The sequence below is a fragment of the Vulpes lagopus genome, chromosome 23, assembly GCF_018345385.1.
Source record: "Vulpes lagopus strain Blue_001 chromosome 23, ASM1834538v1, whole genome shotgun sequence".
Lineage (NCBI taxonomy): Eukaryota > Metazoa > Chordata > Mammalia > Carnivora > Canidae > Vulpes > Vulpes lagopus.
Genome location: NC_054846.1, coordinates 54,105,731 through 54,124,819, shown reverse-complemented (window position 1 = coordinate 54,124,819; position 19,089 = coordinate 54,105,731). Strand labels below are relative to the sequence as shown.

The following is a 19,089-nucleotide window of genomic DNA, read 5'->3' as shown; positions in this document are numbered from 1 at the left end:
GATGAACAAGTAGGAAAAAGAATATTAATTAAAGTTATTTTAGGTGCAAAAAAAAAAGTTATTTTAGGTGCAGCTGTATATTTTTTATGATCAATAATCGTAATGCAAAGCACCTCATTTAGATCCTGCAGAAGTTCAAGATGTTTTTTAATTAAGACAATTATACTTTCAGGTGATAGTAAATTTGGTGTAGTAGTTTTTAGTCTTTCATATATGTGCTATATTTTCTTAGATCCATTTGGAGGTGATCCTTTCAAAGGTTCAGATCCATTTGCATCTGACTGTTTCTTCAAGCAGTCTTCTACTGATCCCTTTGCTACTTCAAGTACTGACCCTTTCAGTGCAGCCAGCAATAGCAGTAATACATCGGTAAGTGGGAGGGATAAAAACTGTTAAATAACAAGCGTCCTAAGTGAGTTTCTTGGAATATACAGTGATGAAAGGATCCTCTTTTAGATTAATTCTGATGGGCTATGTAAAAATTTCAGTCTCATCCAATTCATCTCGTTTTTGGTTCAGACTGGCATTTCACAGTGTTATCACCCCCTATAATTGGCTGGAATAACTAATTTTATCTGAAAATCAAGTCCATCCTTAATAAAGATCAAATATTATTCCATTTGGGATATTTAAAATAAATGATTAGAAGTCCATAAACCAGTCTTAAAGCTTTTCAGAAACATGTAGTATGCATTATTGAAATAATGAAAATTAACCTAAAAATAATATTAATGTTTTAGAAGATTAAATCACTTATATTATTTTATAGACACATTTTATACATATTTTGTAACACATACATGTAAGTCTTGTAAAGAAATACAAATTCCCACTGTGTTAGGCTTTTGTAATCTTTACAACCTTGCAAGGTAGATGTTGGTAGCCCTATTTTAACAATAAGGACACTGGGACTGGGAAGTAACCAAGGTCACACAGCTAAGTGTTTACATCTAGAGGCTATAAACATACTCAAAATAGAGTAATATAATGAAATATTTTAAGAAACCTCCATGTATCCATTACCCAATTTCAGTAATTATGAATGGTTTTGGAATTTTTTTGTTTTTATTTTTTATTTGGAGGTTTATTCTTTTAAGCAGGATGTTTCACATCTATAAGTAAAACAGACCCAAAAAAGAATAGTTGGTTGACAGGCATTTGAAGCAAAAATTTTGTCTTCCAATTATCTTAGATTAAGAATATTCTCTTAAGGGATCCCTGGGTGGCACAGTGGTTTGGCGCCTACCTTTGGCCCAGGGCACGATCCTGGAGACCCGGGATCGAGTCCCACGTCAGGCTCCTGGTGCATGGAGCCTGCTTCTCCCTCTGCCTGTGTCTCTGCCTCTCTCTCTCTGTGTGTGTGTGACTATCATGGATAGGAAAAAAAAAAAAAAAAGAATATTCTCTTAAAAGAGTAATTGATTCTATTAAAGTTAGTAGATTATGATATTCTTTACTGAGTGCAGTAAGAAACTAAAAAAAAAAAAGAAAGAAAGCAATTAAAGAACTATTTGGCCAACAACTAGTATTTTCCATTGGTGTAAAAGTGAGCAAGTGCCTTTGTAACTAAATATTTGTGGTTTCCACAGGCTACTGGATACTATTTTTCTACAACACTTAGTTTGCAGTATGGACCGATTTGCCAAATTCTTCTAAAATTAGCTGTAACCTGAATTATTTCTTTTCCTTTTACCTTATTCTAGTCTCTGATGCTTCGCTATTATCATTAAAGAGCAAGAAACCAAAAAAAAAAAAAAAAAAAAAGGCAAGAAACCCAAAGTAGCTCTTCCTAATTTAAAAAATAAAACGAGTTTCTCCTGTTCCTCTTGCCTTTTGAAAAATTTCCACCATTTGTTGTATTTACTTTTTCTCTTTCCTCACCAGTTTGTGAAAGCAGGATTGCCCTTGCTGACTGCTCTTGTTTTCAGAATTAAAAACAGAACAGAAAACCAAGTTGGCAATATATTAATAGCTATGTTTATCTCACCTCTTCCTATACCTAAGTTATGGGGCTAAGTTCTGTTCATGTGTTGCCCATTTAATCTTCACACTATTCCTATGAGCTCATGTTTCTATCCTCTTTTTTAAGATAAAGTAAATGAGGCTTAAAGAGGTTAAGTGATAGTAAGTGGTAGAACTGAGTTCAAACCTTGGTCTATCTGACCAAAATCTAAGGTCTTCACCCCTGTAGTCTAAGATTTAAACTTAATTCTTCCCGACTACGGAGCCCTTGTGTTTTGTAATTATTCTTCTTTTCAAACAGGCCTCTGATTATGTTTCTAGATCTGAATCTCCCCAGAAGTCTTTTCTATTCCCTCAAGGCTAATCTCTGCTCTCAGAGAGACATAATTTAAAAAACCAAAGCAAAACAAAACAACTGCCATTTCTTCCTCTCCTAGCTAGTGTCTGGTGGCATTGTGTAGGTACTAAGTCATACAGTCAAAGTGGGGGGTAGATGGCTGATGTAGAAGGAAATTTTAGTGATAAATTTGGTGACCTTGTAGGAGGATGTTGGTACATTATTTCTATAAAATACCATCTGAATCGTAGTTGTGAAAATTACTTCTGTGTACTAAATTGCCTAATTATCAAACTGAACATAGCATAAAGAGAGTTTTAATGGCCTCTTGTTCCTTCATAGGCTACGCAGTCCATCCTGTCCCCCTTGCTGTCTCAGTGGCCTCTTAGGTGGTATATGAGGAAGGAATAGAAATTAAACCTGACACTCATGTAGGCCTACTTTTTCTATTTCCTTCTGTGATGGCTAATAAAATCCATAAGCTTTTGTTAAAAATCAGGCCTGTTAGATTTTTTTTCCCCGTGAAAGTCAAGAAAGAAAGCAAAATAATTGGTAACTTATGTCAGTGACTATCTCTCACACTGGTATTTTGACTGTAGTATTAGGAACCATGCAAAGTTATCTGGCATTACAGACCACATTAATGTTTTTCTTTGATTGCTCTTTATTCATTCAGCAGATATAATTAGAATATAAGCTAGTATGCTAGTTTTATAATAATATCATTGACATCAGTTAAAATAAGTACTATCATCTTCAGTTCTAAAAATTTCATTAGTGTTAATTACTTCCTTCTGCTAGTAGTTTAAATGGATTCTCTTTTATAAAGGGAGAATGTACTGCAAGTCCTGGTTAGCAATACTTTTCCCTTTTCAAATACATTTGTTTTATTTGGAAATATATCATTTGAGCTCTGCGATATCCTTTGACAGTCAATTGTAATAACCAGTTTCTTAATGATTAGAAATAGAGCCTGTAATACAGATGACATTGATAGCCATGAGTCAGCGGAAATAAATGTTCCTAAACCCTTCTCATGTCCCTTTCACCTGTCTGCTAAGGCTTTCACTGGCCTCTTAACAAGGCCTTAATGCCAGAAAGAGAAGATTCACTTTTCTTTCTAAATATGTCATTTGTTTGACTATGATTAAAAACCAAAATAAGTTAGGAAAGCAGTTCTAAAGCAGGAATCCCTGACTTCTGGTAAAGTCCTCACTCTGTAGCCACTCACTCTTGCGACCTGGTCCAGATTCTTACGTGGCTAGTTATTGAAAGTAGCAAGATCTTTCTAGCAGAGCTCCCTCTCTCTGGTCTCCCTCCTTTACCCCCTCCCTTCATTCCTTCTTCTCCCTGCCCTTCCTTGGAGCACATGTATGTGTTCCTCTGCTGGGCAGAATGCTAGAATTATTTTTAGATAATAATTACAAAATAAATCTAGCATTTTCTGATACTAAGTACTAGAATATTTAAGAGTTAGAATAGTATACATCCTAAATGCAACATGTCATCCTGGAATAGGAGAAGGACCTTACTGGAAAAGCTGGTGAAATTCAAATAAAGTCTATAGTTTATAGTTTTGTACCAGTGTTAAATCCTTAGTTTTAATAGATGTACCATGATTATATGAAGTATTAACATCAGAGGAATCTGGTGAAAGACATATGGGAACTCTCTGTATTTTCTTTACAACTGTTTTAGACATCTAAAATGACTTCAGTATAAAAAGTTAAAATAGTGTATATTTGTACTATTAGCAACATAATGAAGAAAAGAGATGAATGCCACCAAAGTCAGGGTAATAATTACCTCTACAGAAGAGGGATGAGATTGTGCTTGGGAGAGGGACACATGAAGACTTCTCAGGTGTTTGCAGTTTCTTGGAAGGTGATTACATAGGTGTTCATTTGATAGTTACTTGTTAAACCACACGTTTCATATACCATTTTGAATGGATATTATATTATTCAATAAAAGCGTAGAAAATTTTGCGTCATTTCAGTTTAATGAAATTGCAAATCAGTAAGGGGAAACATTCCTAATACTTTGTCTTTCTTTCTTTCTTTCTTTCTTTCTTTCTTTCTTTCTTTCTTTCTTTCTTTCTTTCTTTCTTATCTATCTATCTATCTATCTATCTATCTATTTTTAATGGCTTCTTGTTCTGGCTTCGACAACATATACTAATATTTTTAGTGGTGTGTATTTCTTAATTAAGAGCTTGTAAAGAATATTTTTATTTTGGTGTGACCATGAGGTTTCAGCTAGGAAACATTGCCTCTCTTAGTCATGATTTTGTGTTATTTGTTTAGGTAGAAACATTGAAGCACAATGATCCTTTTGCTCCTGGTGGAACAGTTGTTGTTGCAGCAAGTGATTCAGGTAAGGAAATAGTTGATCAATTTCTTTGAACAGTAAATAGTACCATTTTCTTTAGGCTTTTTTTTTTGGGGGGGGGGTCTCCAAATATATCTGTCCTACTTACTTATGTAAGGCTTTAAAACTATTGCATGGTTATAGCCAGTCGTAATCTACCAGTAGTAATGATGACAAGTGTGAGCATATCACTTTCTACTTTTCTTATTCATTTATCTCATTTATTATTTATTTATGTTATTACTAGAGGGGAGTGGGGGACAAGCTTCCAGTTATGGAATAAATAAATCATGGGAATAAAATGTACAGCATAGGAAATATAGCCAGCGGTATTATAAAATAGTGTTGTACAGTGACAGAAGGTAGCTATGCTCACAGTGAGCATAGCATAACGTGTAAACTTGCCAAACATTATGTTGTACACCTGAAACTAATATATAACATTGTATGTCAGCTATACTTAATTAAAAAAAAAAATCTTACTAGAATATGTACTCTAGCCGGTAAAACCAATAAAAGACAGTGTTTGGCAATTTCAAAGTCAGCAATGACTCATTTGGATCTTGGCCTAAACTTAAAAATTAATTGCTTCCAGTATGTAACGATAATAGCTTTACAAATAGTGGGTAAAATCTTTTAATACAGAGAAAAGGGAAATGTTACTATCCAATCTTCATGCTGTATTTATGGCATCTAATTTTCCATTTATCCTTTTAAGTGATATTTCCATTTTAAAGATCAGGAAAGTGAAAATCAGAACTTTAAGTAACTTGATCAAGATTATACATTTTACTAGAGTTGAACCAGGTGAAGCCAAGATTCAAACCTAAGTCTGGCAGTCTAAAAGCTTCTGTAACTTTCTCACTGTTCATTTAAAAATAAAACAGATCAACTATTGTGTAGGAGATCAGGGAATTAAAGGAAAGTGGACTCAAACATGTAAATACCTCAAGTATCATGCTGAATAGGATTCCTTATTTTTCCAGATAAAAATAAGGTGAGTTATTCAGTACACAAATTTGCTGATGTGATAAGTTGAGGATTATGAGCATAAAGAAAGATTAGTAGAAATGCATTCACAATTTCTGGTATTGTACAGATTAAAACAAGATGAGATTTAGCAGTGTACATTATTTTCAGGTTGAAATTTAACTTTCAGGTCACCTGGGTGGCTCAGTGGTTGAGTGTCTGCCTTTGGCTCAGGGTGTGATTCCAGGGTCCTGGGACTGAGTCCCACATTGGGCTTCCTGCAGGGAGCCTGCTTCTCCCTCTGCCTATGTCTCTGCCTCTTTTTCTGTGTCTCTCATGAATAAATAAATAAAATCTTAAAAAAAAAAAAATTTAACTTCCAGCATGAGTAACAAAAAGGAATTGAATATAAAAAGCAGATATGTAGAAAACAAGATGTAATGTAGTGCTGGGTATTGATATAAGCCAAAACTTAGAATAACAACAATAAGGTTTCTAAAAGGCATATCGTAGTTAATAGTGGTTAAATTAATATATTTTAAAAATACATGTGCTTTTTCTAGACTCTCATTATCAAACTGATGAATTAATATATTGCTAGGGATATTGTATGATTAGAAAGAATAACCTAGGGGACCCCTGGGTGGCTCAGCGGTTTGGCACCTGCCTTCAGCCCAGGGCATGATCCTGGAGTCCTGGGATCAGGTCCCACATCAGCTCCCTGCATGGAGCCTGCTTCTCTCTCTGTGTCTCTCTCATGAATAAATAAACAAAATCTTAAATTAAAAAAAAAAAAAAAAAGGATAACCTAAGAAGGTAAAATGAAAAGTTAATATATTTATATAGGTGACTCTTGAACAATATGAGGGTTAGTGATGCTGACCCTCCCCTCACATGCAGTTGTAAGTCTGCATAAACCTTTTACTCTGCAAAACCTTTACTCATAGCATTCTTTTGACTGGCAGCCTTACCAATAGCATAAACAGTCTATTAGCACATATTTTGTATGTTATATGTATTCTTACAATAAAGCTAGAGAAAAGAAAACATTATTGAGAAAATCATAAGGAAAATACATTGACAGTACTGTACTGCATTTATTGAGAAAAATCTGCATATAAGTGAATCCACATACTTCAAACCCATTGTTATTCAAGGGTCAACTGTAATTAACTCTTGACTGCAATAGTAAGTGCCATGGAAGTTCATTAAAGTGGCAAAAATTTAAAGGAAAAGAAAGGGAGATCATCTCCATCTAGGGTAAGTTATGAATGGCTTCAAAGCAGAAGGTAGCCTTTGTGGTGTACCTTGAAAGAGTGGGCTAGGATTTTAGTAAGTAGAGTATATGAAGCGAAAAGAGCAATATGAGCAAGGAATGGAGGAGGCAGGGCATGTTCAAGGAAAAATGGATATATACATTTTTAAATTCTGTTAGTTACATACAGTGCAGTATTAGTTTTAGAGTAGAATTCAGTGATTCATCACTTACAAACAACACCCAGTACTCATCACAAGTGCTCTCCTTCATCACTCTTCTAGCCCATCCCCTACCCCCTCCCTTCATCAACTCAGGAGTCCCTTATGGTTTGTTTGTTTCTCTCTCACCTTTTTTTCTTTGCCTCCTTCTCATAAGTTCATCAGTTTTCTTTCTTAAGTTCCACATATGAGGGGATCCCTGAGTGGCTCAGCGGGTTTGCGCCTGCCTTCGGCCCAGGGCATAATCCTGGAGTCCCAGGATCAAGTCCCACATTGGGCTCCTTGCGTGGAGCCTGCTTCTCCTTCTACCTGTGTCTCTGCCTCTCTCTCTCTCTCTCTCTCTCATGCATAAATAAATAAAATCTTTAACAAAAATCCATATATGAGTGAAATTATATGGTATTTTTCTTTCTCTGACCAATTTGTTTCACTTAGCATAATACACTCTAGGTTTGTCCATGTCATTGCAAATGGCAGGATTTCATTATTTTTGATAGCTGAGTAACATTCCATTGTACATATATACCATATCTTCTTTATCCATTCATCAGCCCATGGACATTGGGCTTTCCAAGAAAAAACAGATATTTTGGTGAAGCTTATTTATAGATAGAGAAATCATAAGGTTAAAGCTAATGTCATAGATTAAATATTAATTGGTCTTGGTCTTCTCTTTCAGTTCCACTTCCTTACTAATTTTCTATAAAGTGTTAGAATAAATGATTATAATAGTCTGGAAGGGAACCAACATTCATTGTTGTTAATCATCATCATCATAATAGACACCATTTATTGCACTGTTGCAGTTACAGCATTACATGTGCTAACCATTTTCCCATGCTTGGTCTCCCTTAAATCTCACAGCAACTATATGAGGTAATTGGTATTATGTTTATTGGACAGACAGGGAAAATCAAAACATGGAGAAATGAAACCATTTCACAAGGTTAAAAAAGAGTAATAGGTGAACCCACATTCAGATGAGGTCTCTGGTTTTCCACTGACCTCTTTGGTCGTTCCTTCTGTCTCTTTTGCTTATTTTTTCTTTCTCCCCCAAATTTTTTATGTTGTATTACTCTAGGTCTTAGACTCTGGACCTCTTTTCTTATTTATGTATGTATGTATGTATGTATTTATGTCCCACAGAGAGAGAGAGAGAGAGAGAGAGAGGCAGAGACATAGGCAGAGGGAGAAGCAGGCTCATGCAGGGAGCCAGATGTGGGACTTGATCCCGGGTCTCCAGGATTGCGCCCTGCGCCAAAGGCTGGCGCTAAACCACTGTGCCACCCAGGGATCCCATGGACCTCTTTTCTTATCTCTGTGTATTCCTTTGGGGATCTTACCTGATTTCATGGCTTCACATACTGTATATTTGTTGATTTAGATCACTAGCCACATCTTTTTTTCCTGAACTCTAAACCCCTATTTCTAACTACCTACTAATATCTCTACTTGAATATCTGATAGAGCTAACAAAGAACATCTAGTCTTCCACTCCCAACCTGCTTCTCTTGTAGCTTACCCCATCTCAACTCATGGTAATTTCATCTTTAATGTTGCCAAGACCTAAAACCTTAAGAGTTATCCTTGGTTCTTCATCTCTTTATCCCTAATCTGCCAAGGAATCCTACTGGCTCTTCCTTCAGATTATATCCAGCAAAAGATTTACAATGGCCTATACTTTCCTAACAATATCCTTTATCCGTTATTCCCTTTACTCACTCTGCTCCAGCAATGCTGGCCTTCTTGGTGTTGCTCAAACAACAGGCCAGTTTCTTAGGCCCTTTGCCTTTAGCTGTTCCTTATTCCTGGGATGATCTTTGCCTATATATCCACATGATGACCTACATTACCTTTAATAAATTTTTGTCATATGTCACCTTGTCAGTGGGCACATTGTGGCCATCCTATTTAACATTTATAAGTACCACTGCCTAGCCCAGCACTCCTCCCTTACTATTCTCTAATCTTTCATTATGACTTACTACTTTTCCACAAGCTGTATAAATTACCTTTTTTTTTCTTTCTCATCTTTCTCCTCATCCTGCCACTAGATTTTAAGCTCCAGGGAATTTGGATCTTTGTATTCACTGGTGTATCCGGAGAACCTTAAACTGTGCCTGGGCCATAATGTTACTGAATGGATGAATCAGTTACTCTTCTCACAGATCATATAGGATGGGAATGGGGGGCAAGGGATTGTTTAACGTTTTCCTGATAATGGGTTCTTTTTGTGCTGAGATGTACATAACATTTACCATTTTAATCATTTTTAAGTATATAATTAAGTACCATCACATTGTTGTGCAACCATCACAACCTTCATCTTCAGAACTTTTTCTTTTGAAATGGAAACTATGTATCTATTAAATAAGAACTCTTCATTACCACCTCCCACTAGTCCCTGGAAACCACCATTTACTTTTTGTGTTTATGAATCTGAATTCTCTGCATGCCTCATAAGTGGAATCGTATAGTATTTTTGATTTTGTGACTGGCTTATTTTACATGGAATTATGTCCTCAAGATTCATCCATATTGTAGCATGTATCAGAATATCCTTCCTTTTTAAGACTGAATATTACTCTATTGTTGTATATATATATACCACATTTTATTTATCCATCAGTAAATGTTCAGGTTGTTTCCACATTTTTGGCTTTTGTGAATAATGTATATTAGTGTACAGATACCTGTTCACGTCCCTGGTTTCAGTTCTTTTGGGATCTGTACCCAGAAGTGGAATTGTTGAATCATATGGTAATTCTATTTTTAATTTTTTGAGAAACCACCATACTGTTTTCCAGAGCAGCCATCCTATTTTACATTCCCACCAGTAGTGGACAAGAGTTCTTTTTTTTTTTTTTTTAAGATTTTATTTATTTATTCATGAGAGACACACACACAGAGAGAGGCAAAGACACAGGCAGAGGGAGAAGCAGGCTCCATGCAGGGAGCCCAACGCAGGACTCGATCCTGGGACTCCAGGGTCATGCCCTGGGCTGAAGGCAGGCTCCAAACCGCTGAGCCACCCAGGGACCCCCTGGACAAGGGTTCTAATTTCTCTATATCATCGCCAGCACTTACTACTTTCTGGTTTTTTGATAATAGTCACTTTAACAGGTGTGAAGTGGCATCTTACTGATTTGATTTGCATTTCCCTAATGACTAGTGATGTTTCATATGAGCATCTTTTCATATGCTTACTGGCCATGTATCTTCTTTGGAGAAATATTTAATACTTTGCCCATTTTTCAATCAGTTGTTTACTTTTTTGTTGTTGAGTTGTAGGGTTTCTTTATTTACTCTGAATATTAACCCCTTATGAAATGTATGATTTGCAAATATTTTCTCCCATTGTTGCCTTTTCATTCTGTTGATACTGTTCATTGGTACACAAAACTTTAATTTCAGCGAGTCCATCTTATCTACTTTTTCTTATTTTGCCTGTGCTTTTTAGTGTCATTCCAAAATAATATAAGTAAATCCAATGTCATAAAAGTTCCCTGTTTCCTTCTTCTAAGAATTTTATAGCTTTAGGTCTTACATTTAGGTCTGTGATGCATTTTGAGTTAATATTTGTATTTGTTGTAAGGTAAGAATCCAACTTCATCTTTTAGAGTGGATTTTCAGTTTTCCCAGCACCATTTGTTGAAAGGACTTGACTTTTCCCCACTGAGTGGTCTTGGCGTCCTTGTAGAAAATCATTTGACTATATACGCAAGGGTTTATTTCTGGACTCTCTCTTCTATTCCACTGGTGTAAATATCTGTCTTAATGCCAGTACCACACTGTTTTGTTACTGTAATTTTACAGTAGATTTTGAAATCAGTAACTTTGATACCTATAACCTTGTTACTCTTTTTCAAGATTGTTTTGGCTGTTGGGGTTCCCTTGAGATTACATATGAATTTTAGGATGAACTTTCTATTTCTGCAAAAAAAAAATAAATAAATAAGCCATTGGGATTTTGATAGGGATTGCTTTGAATCTGTAGATTGCTTTGGTTAGTATTAACATCTTAACATTTTCCAATCCATGAAGTGGAGTATCTTCCCATTTAATTGTATCTTTTTAATTTCTTTCAGAATGTTTTGTAGTTGTCAGCATACATGCCTTCCTTGGTTAATTCCTGAGTATTTTATTCTTTTTTCATGCTATTGTAAATGAATTTGTTTTCTTAATTTCCTTTTCAGATTGTTCATTATTAGTATATAGAAATGCTATGGCTTTTTGTGCATTGATTTTTGTATCCTTTTACTTTACTAAATTCATTTTATTCTAAACAGGCTTTTTTGTGGAATTTTATAGTTTTCTACAATGAGATCATGTTGTATGCAACAGAGATAATTTTACTTCTTTCTTTCCAATTTAGATGCCTTTTTTTTCCTTGCCTAGTTACTCTGGCTAGGACTTCTCTGATGAATTGAAGTGGTAAAAGTGGGCGTCCTTGTCTTGTTACTGATAGAAAAAAAATTTCAATCTCTCACCATTAAATATGATGTTCACTGTTGGCTTTTCATATATGGCCTTTACTATGTTGAAGTAGTTTTCTTCTTTTTTCTAGTTTGCCAGGTGTTTTTTATGAAAGGATGTTGAGTTTTGTCCCATGTTTTTTCTGCATCAATTAAGAGGATCATATGGGGTTTTTTCTTTATTCTTAATGGGATGTATTATATTGATGATTTTTGTAGTTAAACCATCCTTACATACAAATGAGAACTTATATCTTTCTAGTCTGCCATCTAGCTTATGTGTTGATTTGAATGAGAATCTTAGAACCAAAAACTTTTTTTAAAAAAGATTTATTTATTTATTAGAAAGAGTGCTTGGACAAGCACAGGTTGGGGGGAGGAGCAGAGGAAGAGACTCTTCAAATGGACTCCCTGCTGAGTGCAGAGCCCCATATGGGGCTGGATCTCATGACCTTAAGATCTTGACCTGAGCTGAAACCAAGAGTCAGTCACTCAACCAACTGAGCCACGCAGGCACCCCTCCCCCGCCAAAATTCTTTTGAGTTGAGTGGGCTACATATTAGTTGTATTGGACTCAGTTGCATAGACCTTCCACAGACTCCAAAATACCAGAGATCTGAACTTTCGTTTTCTTTTTTCTTTTCTTTTCTTTTCTTTTCTTTTCTTTTCTTTTCTTTTCTTTTCTTTTCTTTTCTTTTCTTTTCTTTTCTTTTCTTTTCTTTTTTCCATACACATAAGGTCACCTAAACTTTGTTTTTTGCATTTTCCTCATTTAATCTTTACAGTGGTTATAGGGACAGGTACTGTTCTCATTTTAAGGATGATGAAAATGAGGCTTAGATCAAGCAATTTGCCCAAGGCTGCAGTAGTTGTTGCCATGCTCAGTGTCCAGTCCATGTCTTACTTCAGAGCTCATTTTATTAGCCACTTTATTATGGTGCCTCTGCCTTATCTTCATATCCAATCCTAACAATATTAAAATGGTAGTGAGGTAATGCCACAGATTTTTTTCCTGTCAAACTTAACATTGCTGCTTTTGTTACAGCAGGTAGGAATCTTAGACATGCTCTGGGCCACAGTTTTCATATCATTTTTCACAAAACTAGCCTCCAAAGAGGTCATCAGAGATTTGGCAAATTATGGTTTCATATTTTTAAAAACTGCAAGTTAATTAAATATATGCATTCATAAATGTTACAAACCATATTAACATAGTGCATTGGTGCTTTAAAGTACTATCAGGTTAAGTGGTTTTTGTGCAAACCTCTGGATAAAAATTATTTTAAATTACTTTGAGATTGCAAGACTCTTATTTAAAAATTTATATAACTACTTCTTGGGTGAATTGTTTTTTTCTTTCTTTATTGTTTTTTCTTTCTTTCTTTCTTTCTTTCTTTCTTTCTTTCTTTCTTTCTTTCTTTCTTTCTTTTTTGGGGGGGGTGAATTGTTTTTCAAATAGAGCAACTAAAACCAACTATAGAAATAAGTTCAACTCCTGACTTTAAACATTTGTGTTAATCAAAATTGCTTCTTGATTTTCACTGTCATTGTGATAAGTAAAATTATAGATTTGAACTTAAAATGATTTTAGAGTTGAGCTTAGGTGGCTCAGTCATTTGGGCAGCTAGCTCTTGGTTTCAGTTCAGGTAGTGATATCAGGGTCCAGGAATTGAGCTCTGTGTGTTGGGCTCCCGAGTTCAGCAGAGGGAATCTGCTTGAGGATTCTCTCTCTCTCTCTCTCTCTCTCTCTCTCTCTCCTTTCCCTCTGCCCCTTCCCCCCTAGTCTCTCTAATAAATAAATCTTAAAATTATTTTAGAGTTAATTTTTAAAACCCATTTATTTGTTTCATATTTTGGAATTTCATTTAAGATTTGAAAACTATTATCAAGCCTGATTTCCTAATATATGGAAGGAAAAGCTAAGGCCCAGCCACATATCAGTTTGCTTCTCAATCCATGCCCATTGATTTTCCTCTGTGTTATCCTGCCTCTTTACTTATCTACTATGTAAATGAAAAAAAAAAAGAAATCCTTGGGAACCCAAATGTTATAAAAGGGTGCTGGGAACACAGGGAATATAATCAGATGAAAAATGTTAAAAAAAATTAAAGCATTTTAGTAAGAAACTTGTAGAAAATCCATGAAAGATTCTTGGGAGTAGATGGAGATAATTCCAGACTTCAACCTTACCGTGCCCTTGTTTCAACAACAACAAAAATAAGTAGGAAAGAAATAGGTTATTTGAAATAATCATAAGCAGTAACCTTTAGAAATCATTAAGTATAGCAGCTTTTTGGTCTGAGGACCCCTTTACATTTTTAAAAGTTAATGAAGACTCTCAAAGTGCTTTTGCTTATATGGGTTATATCTATCAGTATCTACTATATTAGAAATTGAAACTGAGAGATTAAAAAAATTCTAAGTCATTTAAAAGCAATAATAAACCCATTACATATTAATATAAATAACATATATTTTTAAGAAAGATAACTCCAAACCAAAAGAAAATTGTGACAAAAGTAGCATTGTTCATACATTTTTGCAAAGCCCTTTAAATGTCTGCCTTAACAGAAGACAGCTAGATTCTCATATCTACTTCTGCATTCTATCTGCTGCACTATATTGTTTTGCTTGAAGTATGTGAGGTGAAAAAGATCTGCTTGCACGCAGATATGTAGTTGGAAAAAGGAGGGATATTTCAATAACCTTTTTAGGTAATTATGGATATTCTTCTTTGATACTATACTAGATTTCAACATATTTTAGTTTCTTTAATGTTAGTTGCAATGTGGTACATGAAACCATATCAATGTCCTTTTCATGCTCTGTTACATTAAAATCCATTGGTCTTTCTTATACTTTTTTTTTTTTTAAAGATTTTATTTATTCATGAGGAACACAGACAGAGAGGGAGAGGCAGAGACACAGGCAGAGGGAGAAGCAAGCTCCATGCAGGGAGCCTGATGTGGGACTCCATCCTGGATCTCTAGGATCACACCCTGGGCTGAAGGTGGCGCTAAACCACTGAGCCACCGGGGCTGCCCTCTCTTACACTTTGAATTTTTTACCTATATATGATTTTGTAACTTGCATTGATCACGTGGGAAATATTGGTTCACTAAGTTATACATATCTTCCAAATGCTGACACATTTCATTGTAAATATTTTTAAAATTATACTTATTAATATTACCATTCATCTTATCAGAGTCTTTAAGTATTGGTATAATGTTAAGATTATGGGGCAGATAGAGCTTTCTAAGATTCTCATTTTCACTTGAAAGCTTGAATTTTTATCATCTGCAACAAATACTGTCAGTTGTTTTCCTTAAAGTGACATCCTCACTATTTATTTTGGAAGAAATGCCACCAAATACACAAATCTGAATAACCATTGTTTATCTGTTATTTCTTTGAAGTTTTGAAAAGGGCATTCCATGAAAAAAGCAGCTAGTTCAACTTGTTTCTCACACCATCATACAAGTGCTTTTCCTCCAGATAACCATCATACTTTGTACTCAGCAGAGGTGCCTTGTGTGTATTTCTGATCTTGTTACTCAGAAATTTATTTATTATTTTTTAAGATTTTATTTATTCATGAGAGACACAGAGACAGGCAGAAGGAGAAGCAGGCTCCACAGGGAGCCTGATGTGGGACTCAATCCCAGGACTCCAGGATCACTCCAGAGCTGAAGGCAGGCACTAAACCACTGAGCCACCCAGGGATCCCCTTTACTCAGAATTTTAAAAAGCTGGGATCCCTGGGTGGCGCAGCAGTTTGGCGCCTGCCTTTGGCCCGGGGCGCGATCCTAGAGACCTGGGATCGAATCCCACGTCGGGCTCCCGGTGCATGGAGCCTGCTTTTCCCTCTGCCTGTGTCTCTGCCTCTCTCTCTCTGTGTGTGACTATCATAAATAAATAAAAATTAAAAAAAAATAAAAATAAAAAGCTGTGTGCCAAAGGGCACCTGGGTGGCTCAATTAGTTAAGCATCCAACTCTTGGTTTTGGCTCAGGTCTTCATCCTCAGAGTCGTGAGACTGAGCCCTGAGTGGGGCTCTGCACTCAGCACAGTCTGCTTGAGATTCTCATTCTCTCTCAAATAAATAAATAAATCTTAAAAAAAGAATATATGAAAAAAAAAAGAATATATGTACCTAAGGATCATGATTTATTAAAACTTAATAATTTTTATTATTCATCAAGGACAGATATTTTTAAGCACAGCTGCCCCCCCCCAGTTTGTGATGGTGAGAGATTTAATGGTTACCAATTTGATGCTACTGCCTTGATACCCATTAAGACACCAGCAGATTTATCTGTGTTGTTGCAAATATCAACACATTAAGAAATATAAATAACATCTTCATATTCTGAAAATAGTTTTAACCGTACAGATCTCCCTAAAGAGGTCTTGGGGACCTCTGGGCTCCATGGGCCACACCTTAAGAACTTCTGATCTAATACAACTAAAAGATTTTCCTGTTGCCCTGGTCTCTGTTCCCTCGGGACAGCTTGCTCTCAGAAGGTATCTGGGACAGATGTCTCCTTTATTCAAAATGAGAGCAAGAGAATAATCTCAGTGTCCTGGAGAAAAAACTGAAGAGTAGAGGTTATCTTTTTAGTTATGTATGAGCCTGGTGCTTCTGCTGTTCTCACAGTACACACTTCTTACGGTGGTCATGTCCAGTTCTGTCCTGTTTCCTAATGACTCCTAGATTTAGTCTTCCAGTGTTGAACTCTCTCCTGAGCCTCCATTACCTTCAAGTTACCTGCTGGATATTTCCCCTTAGGTGCCAAGTGCAACAATACTTAAAATTGAAATAATCATCTTTTCCGATTAGTATTAGTATACAATTAGTAATGTAATAGTATTTCTACTTTCTATAGTAATGATACTCTTAGTCATCTTAGACTTCTCATTCCTCATCTCCAATACATTGCCAAGTCCTGTTGTTTTACCCCCAAACAGACCCTGATTGTTTCTCCTTTTGCTCAGCCTTGTTTGGACCCTCATTTTGTTTTACCTGGACTGTGATGTTAAATCGCCTTCATTTCTTTACCTGCCAATCCATCATCTACATGACTGTCAGAATTGTCTTTCTTAACATCTGATCATGTTACTAACCACAAATCAAAGTCGGTGAGCCCTGTGTTCCACACATATGTGAGGGTATAATTTTGTTATGTATATATTATTTATATTAGTTGACATAACGTTTAATATAGTATCTATATTATATTTATATATATTTAATGGTCTTTTACTTCATGTGTCACAGGTGTATATCTGAAAGTAAAGTTGCCACTTTATGAAGTATAAAACAGTACTAAACATCTTCTGGATATCCCATCTCTGTTAATAATATTACCATCTACGCAGTTGCCCAATCATAGATTTGGGAGTCATCCTAAGTTGTAGCCCTACTTTCCCACCACAAAGCTTCTGGGACATAGCAGAGTCTCATTAGTTGAATGCTGAAGAAATGAATAAATGATTTGTTTCCAACTACTACATTATCATAAGATTTTGAATTGGTTGGAACATAAAAGCCTAGAGGAGGTTGTCATTATTAGGACATGGGTGCTTGAGGCCAACTGCCTGAACTTACTCAGGTAAAATTGCTAATTCCTTAGGTTTTCTTAGGCTCCATTTCGTAAACAATAAAATGAGGTTAATAATTATACTTCATGGGTTTGTTGGGTGGATGAAATGACATAATCTATGTTAAAGTATTTATTGTGTTACCTATTGCAGTAAATGGTAGCTGCTATTACTATTACCACTACTACTTTTTAGTTTAATGGTTTTAAATCCTGGTTAATGTTACTTATAATATACTCTTTGATAGTTCCAAGTCAAATAGGGATGAGAGAGAGAGAATGAGAATGAGAATTGTTACCAACTCTCTTTTCCTGGAAAGGATTCTTTCAGTCTAAGATTATTTTCTCTTATTTTTAGTTTTTAAATCCTTTTGTTTGTGAAATGAACAATGTACTCTTTTTTTTAGTTTTTTTTTTTTAACCTAAGTAAATCTGTCTCCTTCCCCTCCTCTCACTGATTTATGTACATATCTTTTTTTTTAATGTATTTATTTAGTTTAATAAAAATAAAATCCCAGCCTCTGGAAATCACTGAGATTTAGAGAGATGGTATTATATTCCTAAGGTCACAAACAGGACTTTTGCCCTCTTTACTTATACCCCTATATTCCTGTTCTTTTTCATCAAGAAATACAGTGGTTAGCCAGGAAAAAAAAAAAAAAAGATTAATCTCACAGAACAGAACAAAGATAACCTTTCAAAAATAAACTAAAAACCTAAGGTTAAGTTTTTGTTCTTAAAAATTAAATGATAAATCACTCCTATTACTAAAATTTAGTGATTATGATCGAGATGGACTTCAGCTATTTTTAATATTTTAACTCATAGTAGGGTCTTTCTAGCATTTACTCCTTGTGCGTAGACACATCGTAGACTAAAAGAATACTAAAGAAAGCAAATGCAGGTTACTCAGTTTCTACATATACTTTATTCTGTCTTTTAAAAGTTTTTTCCACTTCATTATAGATGAGATTAGTTCTTGTGCCAGAAGATTTTTTGCGTGGAATATTTTACTACTAACTGAGGAAGTGCAGAATCTTTCCAACTCTTAATTAAAACCTTATAGCATCCTGAGGATATAGAATGGAATTTGTGGTCTCCCCAGAGCATCTTTGACTCTAAAGGCAGTAAAATGCCAAGTAGGTCTTCATTTTTTACAGGCAATGACTCAGGCTAAGCACATGGATGTTCATATGTTTTATTATTCTTAGTGTCTGCTTTCTTTCACGTTTCGTCTCTAATTTTCTCTGTTTCCACAAACCACAGACAATGACTGTCTCTTCAAGGCCACTTATTTTTTGCACGGAAAAATGTGTGTGCATGAGCAGGTGTGTATTTGTATATTTGGGTGTAGTGTGTATATGTCTCTTTTTTCTCCACCTCCTTTCTGTCCATAAGTAAAAGAAAGTAAAACCTTTTTTGGAAAGTCTTCTTGGCCTCTTTCTCATAAACTAGCTGTTGCTTCTCCTTTACTGTCTTTGAACTTTAACATTTATTGCTATGTAGCAGTTGTATACATATATATATATATGTATATGTTATATATATACGTATATATTATATATGTATATATATTATATATATATATACACACATATATACATATATATATTACTCAGTTGAATCGTCAGTTCCTTGAAGGTAAGTGTTGTGTCTTATTCTCCTTTAAATCTCTAGTACCTAGCCTTGATAATTAGTAAATTTGGTTTTTTTTTTTTTTTTTTTTTGATAATTAGTAAATTTGATGGATGAGTGGGTCAGTGAGTGAGTGAGTGAGTGAGTGAATGATTTGGAGACTAGCTTGAGAAAATGGATTCTTTATTAATGACCAATACCTCAGATTATTCATGAGTATCTCTTAAAGGTTTTCTGTGAGTTTGAACTTTATCTGATGGCTT

At 35.1% G+C, this 19,089-nt stretch overlaps 1 protein-coding gene across 3 annotated transcripts in view; it reads left to right on the top strand.

Annotated features, from left to right (window-relative positions):
• The window catches only part of EPS15 (epidermal growth factor receptor pathway substrate 15), a 137,278-nt gene that overhangs the window by 108,661 nt on the left and 9,528 nt on the right, over window positions 1–19,089 (top strand). For all 3 annotated transcript variants that reach the window (XM_041738368.1, XM_041738367.1, XM_041738366.1), the window contains 2 exons: window positions 233–369; window positions 4,606–4,675. In XM_041738368.1, the coding sequence (XP_041594302.1) occupies window positions 233–369; window positions 4,606–4,675 (207 nt within the window). The remainder of the gene's footprint in view (window positions 1–232; window positions 370–4,605; window positions 4,676–19,089) is intronic.